A 9,505-nucleotide genomic window follows, 5' to 3' on the forward strand; every position below is an offset into this window, starting at 1 on the left:
CCATGACAGCTGGAAGTAATTCTAAAAGACTACATCCCCTCTCCCAACAAAGTTTGTCCTAGGGTTAGGGACATCATTTAGGGGTTGATTTTAATTGGTATAGGGTTGCGGGTTAAAAGAGAAATTTTATGGGCTCAGGGATTTCTTTTTTTTTCTTCTTAAATTTTATGTATGTATGTATGTATGTATGTATGTATGTATGTATGTATGTATGTATGTATGTATACAGTATTCTGCCTGCATATATACTTGCGGGCCAGAAGAGGACACCAGATCTCATTACAGATGGTTGTGAGCCACCATGTGGTTACTGAGAATTGAACTCATGACCTTTGGAAGAGCAGGCTCTTAACCACTGAACCATTTCTCCAGTCCCAGGGATTTCTTTGAAAAAAAGGGAAAATTGGATGGAATAATAGATCAGTGTGATTTTACATACATGAATAATAATAGTAAGTCATAGAGTGAATGCTTGTGAGTTATAATTTATAGGCAATTGCTTTGATATACATTTTTGTATATTGATATAATGTTAAATATTGAAGATTGTATACATTCATGTTTCTACCAATGCCTAAAACATTTTATATATTGACAAATATATTTATCAAATTGCAATGTACATTTCTTCCACTGATCAAGATACTTATTCATTGGTTACATTTTCAGCCCATTGTCCTCATTTGTTGTACAGTTGTTTATTATACAATATTCTAATATGAAGTCTTAGTCTTTAAGTTATATAGGTATTAGAATTATAGATCAATAGTCATCTATGTTTGTCATACTTATAGTTAGAATAATCAGGTTTTTCACACACATAAAGAATATATTTTGCATAGATAGGTAATCTTCAGCCACTTCAAAGAGCTGTAAAATATGGAATTTAAATAATCTAGGGTCCTGTTGAAGTGAGACACGATTACTACTGGTAGCATTGATCTATTTTCCGGAGAATGTTGAGCACCAAAGACACTTGGAGCTTGTTTTCTTGTTGTCAAAACTGGTCTTTGGGCAAAGACATGCTCATGCCTCAACCTCTGAGAAAATACATGGTATCCAAAAATGGATAAGCAGTTCTGTTAAATCTTGACTGGCATTCATCTCAGAGACAAATATACCCACCTCTGTTTGCTGAGTATTGTGGTAAAGGCAAAATACACCAATATGCCAAGTTTGTCCATCATTTTTTTTCCTTTCTGTAGGTATTAATTTTCTCATGCATATAATATACTGTTGATCTTTTCTCTTTTTCTCTCCCTGTGAATAGATACTGTTCTTATAAGGTGGTATCCTATACAAAGGACACAGAAATAACAGAATTGATTCTCCTTTTCAATTTCCTTCTAAAGTAACTGTCTATGTCATGGAACAAAAATGTGGAACACCAGAATCATAAAACTATACTTTTTTATATCAAAGAAGTATGCAGTTCACTGTCATACTTACATTGTACTCATGTATGATATATTTTTGAAGGCAGTGACCTATGATGATGTGCACATCAACTTCACTAAGGAAGAGTGGGATTTACTGAATCCTTCCCAGAAGAATCTCTACAAGGATGTGATGCTGGAAACCTACAGGAACCTAACTACTATAGGTGAAAATAAATTTCTTTCATGTTTCAAAAGATAGAGACAACTTTTCCTTGGTTTATGATTTTGTTCTATAATTTGTTTTAGAGAAAGAAGAATGAGGTGAATAACACAGTCACAGTTCTTAGGTGCACTTAAGATAATAAGCTAATTGTTGCACATTCTTAAAGAATATAACATCTATTCTGGTACTGTATTTTAGGATACACTTGGGAAGACCTTAACACCGAAGAGCATTGTCAATGTTCTAGAAGACATGCAAGGTAATTTTCTTGGGCAAGTTCATAACAGTTTCCCTTGAATAGTTTGTAATGTGTTCTGGAACTTTAAAACAAAAGCAACAGTGTAAATAAGCACAGCTATTATTGTATTGATGGTTATTAAGTTCTCACAAATCCATATACCTCAATTTCATGTATGTGAATCGCATCTGCAAAGCCTTCATTTAAGAAAAAAGTCTAGGTAGCAATGCCTAAACAGATATCTCCATTTGATTCATAGTACCATAGAGCTATGTTGTAGAACTACTGCTTCATTTGCTTCTTCATGATAGAAAATGTACACATATTTCAGTGATGCTGAGTATAGCTGCAAAACTTTCTACTAATACAATAGCCCATGGTAAGCCTTGTATCCCTCATAGACTTTTTGTGACTGTGCTAAGTTTAGTAAATCAGATTAGTCAAGGGTCAAGGGGCAGTTGTTGTGGAGAAACCTTAATATCTATACCATAAGTCTGTGAAAGTCGAACTTTGTGGATTCATTGTGGAAATCTTTTATACACTATTATTTTTTCATATTTATATGACATGTCTCTCTTGACACAAGTGTCAGGAATATGGAAAGATTTAGCATACTTCTCCTTAAGAACAATTAAGAAGATAAACTGTAGTTCCTATGTAGAGTGTACATGTTTAATTTCATCCAAAAATAGAAAGTTAATTTATTTTCTATCATCATGGTTAATACATAAATACAAACTCACATTAAAACAAAAAGAAACAAACAAACATGAGTTCTAGGTCTATGCAAATACTTCTGGGTGTCTTAGTTCACTTACCAAATGTATAATGATTCACAATATAGTAAAATTATGAATGGAGTAAAGTTGGCAAAGCACTCAGTATATGCAGTTCTCTTCAAAAATATAAAAAATATCCTAGAAAAATATAGGTATAATTATAGATGAAAAGATAAACCATGACACAATGGAATTTATCATCACAAATATTTTTCTAGATGTAAAACGACCCCGAACAAGAGAACAAAACATGATTTTAAACAAAGCTATAAAACCTTGATATTTGATTCCTTTTTATAATTTGAAAAAATATGAAATTAGTTCATGTAGGTATGAGGTTCACCTGCATTGAATGTGGTAAAGCTTTTACATGTGTAAATTATCCTTGCAGGATTGAAAGAAATCAAATTGGAGAGAAGTTTTCAGTATATTCACCCTGTGGTAAAGTCTTGTCTTATAACACTCATCTTCTAAGGAATGAAAAAACACATAGCGGAGAAAAATGCTGTGAAATTAAGCAATGTGACGCAGTCTTTTCTTATCACAATCATCTTGAAATGCATAAAAGAACACATACTGGAGAGAAACCATATGAATGTAATCAGTGTGGTAAGGCCTTTGCACAACACAGTCATCTTCAAATGCATAAAAGAACACATACTGGAGAGAAACCCTATGAATGTAATCAGTGTGGTAAGGCCTTTGCACGTCACAGTGATCTTCAAATGCATAAAAGAACACATACTGGAGAGAAACCCTATGAATGTAATCAGTGTGGTAAGGCCTTTGCACGTCACAGTGATCTTCAAATGCATAAAAGAACACATACTGGAGAGAAACCCTATGAATGTAATCAGTGTGGTAAGGCCTTTGCACGTCACAGTCATCTTCAAATGCATAAAAGAACACATACTGGAGAGAAACCCTATGAATGTAATCAGTGTGGTAAGGCCTTTGCACGTCACAGTCATCTTCAAATGCATAAAAGAACACATACTGGAGAGAAACCCTATGAATGTAATCAGTGTGGTAAGGCCTTTGCACGTCACAGTCATCTTCAAATGCATAAAAGAACACATACTGGAGAGAAACCCTATGAATGTAATCAGTGTGGTAAGGCCTTTGCACGTCACAGTCATCTTCAAATGCATAAAAGAACACATACTGGAGAGAAACCCTATGAATGTAATCAGTGTGGTAAGGCCTTTGCACGTCACAGTCATCTTCAAATGCATAAAAGAACACATACTGGAGAGAAACCCTATGAATGTAATCAGTGTGGTAAGGCCTTTGCACGTCACAGTCATCTTCAAATGCATAAAAGAACACATACTGGAGAGAAACCCTATGAATGTAATCAGTGTGGTAAGGCCTTTGCACGTCACAGTCATCTTCAAATGCATAAAAGAACACATACTGGAGAGAAACCCTATGAATGTAATCAGTGTGGTAAGGCCTTTGCACGTCACAGTCATCTTCAAATGCATAAAAGAACACATACTGGAGAGAAACCCTATGAATGTAATCAGTGTGGTAAGGCCTTTGCACGTCACAGTCATCTTCAAATGCATAAAAGAACACATACTGGAGAGAAACCCTATGAATGTAATCAGTGTGGTAAGGCCTTTGCACATCACAGTCATCTTCAAATGCATAAAAGAACACATACTGGAGAGAAACCCTATGAATGTAATCAGTGTGGTAAGGCCTTTGCACAACACAGTCATCTTCAAATCCATAAAAGAACACATACTGGAGAGAAACCCTATGAATGTAATTAGTGTGGTAAGGCCTTTGCAGCTCAGAGTAGTCTTCAAAATCCTAAAAGAACACATACTGGAGAGAAACCCTATAAATGTAATCAGTGTGGTAAGGCCTTTGCTCAACATGGTGCTCTTCAAATGCATAGAACACATAATTGAGAAAAACCATATTAATGATATCTGTGTGATAAGGCCTTTGCAGACCCCTGTACTCTTAAAAGCATTAAAATGTAACATCCTCTAGAGATACCAGTGAATGGAATGTGGTAAATTCTTTTTCACAATCATCTCCAAATACATAATATGAGGCCTTTTTTAGAGAAACCCTGAAGTTAATTTGTGTATTTTTCAAAAACATAAGAAAATCATACTGTAGTGAAACTTTATAAATGAATTCAGTGTCATAATGTTTTGTGCTTCATATAGGAGTAAGACTTTGTGTGTAGTCATCTGAGAAAGCTTGTGCATGTTATCATAATCTTTTGGACCCGAGGAATCTTTGAAGAAGACACCAGAGAATGGGAAGATGTCCCTTGCCCTTGTTAGGTAGAAAGCAACATAGTAAAAGTGAAAACCTTTCCAAAAGCAATCTACAGGCTCAATAACATTCACATGTAAATATCAGAAAAATCTTCACAGATCTCAAAATAAAAACACTCAACTTCATATAGAAAAGCCAAAAAAATGCAAGATAGTCAAAACAGTCCTATATAAAAAATAATTTCTGGAGGCATCACATTCCCTGACTTCTTCAGACGACTACAGAGCTACAGTACTGAAGAGATCCTGGTGTTGGCAAAAAAACAGATAGGAGGACTAATGGAACTGATTCTAAGACCCAGATATCAATCCACTCACCTACTACACCTTTTTTTTTTTTTCGAGACAGGGTTTCTCTGTGGTTTTGGAGCCTGTCCTGGAACTAGCTCTTGTAGACCAGGCTGGTCTCGAACTCACAGAGATCCGCCTGCCTCTGCCTCCCGAGTGCTGGGATTAAATGCATGCGCCACCACCTCCTGGCTTTTGACAAAGCACCAAAAAAATATAAAATGGAGAAAACATATTTAACAAATGGTGCTGGCATAACTGAATATCAATGTGGGGAAGAATGAAAGTAGACCCACATCTATCATCATGAACAAAACTCAAGTCCCAATGGATCAAAGACTACAACATAAAGACAAACACACTGAACTACATAAAACAGAATATTGGAAGTACACTTGAACACATTGGAAAATTGGACCACTTTCAAATTATAACCCCAGGTATCACAGACACTGAGAAAAATAATAAATGAGATCTCCTGAAGCAAAAGTTTCTGTAAAACAAAGGACATCACCAACAATACAAAAAGGCAGCCTGTAGTATGGGAAAAGATATTCACCTACCCCACATTGGACAGAAGACTGATCTTCAAAACATACAAAGAACTTAAGTAATTGGTCATTAAAAGAACAAATAATCTAATAAAAAATGGAGTACAGACCTAAATAAAAACATTTTAACATATGAATCTAAAATGACTGAGAGATACTTAAGGAAATTTCCAAACTCCTTAGTCATTAGAGAAATGAAAATCAAAACAACTCTGAGATTCCCTCTCACATCTGTAACAATAGGCAAGATCAAAACACTGATGACAACTTAAGCTGGAGAGGATGTGGAGATAAGGGAACACAACTCCATTGCTGATGGGGTTATAAACTGAGTCAGCTACTTTGAATATCAGTATGGTTATTCCTTAGAACATTAGAAGGCCACCTGCCTGCTTGTGAGACAATGGAGTACTACACAGTGGATAAAAACAATTACATCTTGAAATTTATGTGCAAATTTATGGATCTAGAAAACATCTTAAAAGAGTGAGTTAACCCAGAACCAGAAAGAAAAATATATGTACTCACTCCTAAGTGGCTTTTAGATATAAAACAGAGGACAGTCAGCCTACAATTCACAATGCCCAGAATATATACAACAAAGAGGAAACAAAGAGAAACATACATAAATCTATATAGGACATAGAGAAAGACAAGATCTTAGTAAATTTGGAACATGTGAATCATGGGAGAAGGGGAGGGGGGAGGAAGGCTGAGTAGTGGATAAATATATAGTTGAATAAAAACAATTAAAAAATCCTTGATACCTAGCTGTTTCTGGGTGAATTATACAAACTGATAGTATAAAATGAACAGCTGAAATATGGAGTTTTGCTTAATTTTGTACTTGAATAAAATACTTCCTCTTGCTAAGGCAGACTGATTTATGATATTTAATTAAAAACAATCTACACATTTTTCCAAAAGAAAATTAAAGATTTGTACCATATCTCCCCATCTTCCCAAACCTATAATCACACATATAAACACATGAGACAGAAGTGCTTGATTTTACTTAATATAGCTGCATTCATTCTAAGTTCTTCATGTAACACTGAGTTCATGTTTTAATGATGAATTTTGAAGACTGTACAAGTCAGAGTGACAGACCCTGAACTATGTGAATACTAATTGAATCTTTGACATTTAAAAACACCAAGTTAGAGTGTAAGAGTATCTTGGGCTTTTATAAGTCAGATGAGCACCTACAGAGCAATGGATCTTATATACAATATAGCTAGCATCCAGAATGAATAGCTGGATTCAAGAAAGCAACCACACACTTTACAGATTCATTTATACTTTAAGAGACCATGCCCAAGTGGATTGATATCTTAAAGCTATTGACTGAAGGAGTTCTCACAGCATCTATCCATTTAAATTAATAAGAAATTCCATACCCTATACCAAACTATGTACACAAGAAACAGATGTCAAAATAAAGTTAGAATTACAATAAGCATAATCAATATTAAGGAAGGAATACATCCTAATGGTTTGATAAGCATTCTATCCTAAGGAGTCCATGTTGTAGTAGAAATGGCTTAACTAGATCATAAGAGGATGGTAAGTATGATTATCTCATCTTCAACTCCATTAAAGGCCTGAGAAGAGCAATAATATTACTTGAGTAGGCAGGTAGTGCAGTCTAACAGCTTCCAAAAAGTGTAGTAGATGACAGAGACAACTGACTGAGCAATCAACCAAAGTCTCATCACAGTGTTGAAGAATAAGACTTCATATCAGAATATAAAACAATCTTTAAACAACTATGTAGTAAAGCAGGACAATGACCTCAAAAGGTAAACAATGTATAAAAATTGTGATCAGCGGTAGAGTTATATAATGCAAAAGACAAATATATCATAAAATTGTGTCAATAAAAATATGTTTTAAACAGAGGTAGAATCATGCATTTATACAATCTGACAAAATAACCTTGTATAGTTGTTACAAATATTCTAAATAAAATTAGAAACATTCTATATAATAAATATAATTTGAATTTGTGTCAATATACAAAAGTCTATACCAATGTAAATCCATAAATAATAGTTCACAACTATTCCTTCTATTACAAACTGTTATTAGTGTGAGTAAGTCATTTATCTATTATCCAATTCCATTTTCCCTCTTTTTGAGATCTCTGGGTGTACATAATTTCACACAACCCTATATGAGTAATAATCAACTCTTCAATGTTGTCCCTGACCGTGAAGGCAAACTTTGTTGGGAGAGAGAATGGCATCTTCTAGAATTGCTTCCACATGTCATGGGGGCGATGTTCTTTCTATGGGATATTATAAAGGTAAAATGATGGTTAAATTTCAAGATTGCTGTTTTGGATAATTGAAAATGGTTTCTGAGTATTCAATAGCGTCCTTCTGAAGTTCTTACTTGGAATTCTGGCCAGAACATTGTAAGAAGGTGCCTCATATCTGCAGCTTGTACACATAAATCAGTCTCATAATGCTATCAGCATCATGCCGTCATATCAACCAGGCAGAGTCATTGTGGGGCCCCAATGTCTTTTTGTTGGAAGCTGTTCTTTGTTGAAAATGTAAGCATTATTCATGTAGACATATTTTCAGTGAAAGATTAGATATAGACAAAATAGGCATGAAGGAAAGTAAAATGTTGTTTTAAAAATGATCTTTCTGCACCATACCAGAAGGCTGTTGACATGAGAAAGAGTTTTGAATTTTTCTTTTAACATCATGCTTGGATTTAGAGAAGGATAGACATTGTCTAATTCTAAAACCATTTCTGATTCTGAAGTAGAGATGTAAACACAAAAAGACATCTTCTAAAGCTGTAGCCAACAAAGCACCTAACAGATTATCTCTCTGGGGGTGTACCTCCTCACAGGTTTAGAGGTCAGTATCTGCCCCCTTCCTGAGATACAAAGCATACAGAACCAGAAGAGACAGATCAGCTACTATAGGTGAGGGAAAAATGAAAAATATTCCATATAGTGAGAACAGTGTAAGCCATGGCTTAGAGGCTGCAGCAAAGTCAGCAGGACCTTTAGAGCCATTCATCCCTGTGCCATCAGAGCAGCAACAGCACACATCTGCCCTAAGCCAGAAACTGGAAGAAAAACACACTGTGTTTTGACAGTCTTCCAAGTAATTCCAGTGTGTGTTTAAGTTTTAGGACCTCTGATCCAGGCTACCAGCTCTCAAATGCTGTTTGCAGGTCATTTCTCTGTGATAGGATAGAAGTTGAAGTGGATGTAAGTTCAGATAAGTTTGGAAGTGCATAGTCTACATTGCTTTTGGAGAGCTTCCAATAAACATTATCCATTGAAACGTTTTAAGAAGTCCTACAATAAAGACCTTTATTTCTCATTCAGCTGTGGCTCTCTGTGATTCTGCCTATTCATACTTCCATAAATACCCTCTTAGGGAAATTATCCTCACTATTCACATGGATGCGATGTAACCTAGAGAAGATGAGGAGACTGTCCCCAAGTCACAGAATGTATATCCATGTTGGAAAAGACCTTAAACATTTTTGTGTTCTCAATACACTGCATTCTCTGTCCTTCTACTCTACTGTGTATCCAGGCATAACTCTGCATTATGTAGCCCAGAATCAGGACAAAAGTCTCTGCATTTACCTTGAAGGAATTTTCTGACTACTCATCCCTGGAAGACCTATTCGTTTTTTTTTTTTTATTGAGGATAGGAAAAAAAAAGTTTCCACCTCCTCCCAGCCTCCCATTTCCCTCCCCCTCCTCCC

At 35.3% G+C, this 9,505-nt stretch overlaps 1 protein-coding gene across 13 annotated transcripts in view; it reads left to right on the top strand.

Moving 5' to 3' along the window:
• The window catches only part of LOC126495611 (zinc finger protein 431-like), a 14,528-nt gene extending 6,436 nt beyond the window's left edge, over positions 1-8,092 (top strand). For 3 of the 13 annotated variants that reach the window (XM_050133207.1, XM_050133206.1, XM_050133208.1), the window contains exons 2-4: positions 1,484-1,603; positions 1,801-1,861; positions 3,011-4,449. In XM_050133207.1, coding sequence (XP_049989164.1) covers positions 1,570-1,603; positions 1,801-1,861; positions 3,011-4,400 — 1,485 coding nt within the window. In that variant the 5' untranslated portion in view covers positions 1,484-1,569 and the 3' untranslated portion in view covers positions 4,401-4,449. Of the gene's footprint in view, positions 1-1,479; positions 1,604-1,800; positions 1,862-3,010; positions 4,455-4,584 lie in introns of those variants that run through there. The other 10 variants (XM_050133213.1, XM_050133214.1, XM_050133215.1 and 7 more) reach the window with 10 other exon arrangements.
• Positions 8,093-9,505: the final 1,413 nt, after the last annotated feature.

The sequence above is a fragment of the Alexandromys fortis genome, unplaced genomic scaffold (genome assembly GCF_014885135.2).
Source record: "Alexandromys fortis isolate MF-2015 unplaced genomic scaffold, M_Fortis_MF-2015_v1.1 scaffold_538, whole genome shotgun sequence".
Taxonomy (NCBI): domain Eukaryota; kingdom Metazoa; phylum Chordata; class Mammalia; order Rodentia; family Cricetidae; genus Alexandromys; species Alexandromys fortis.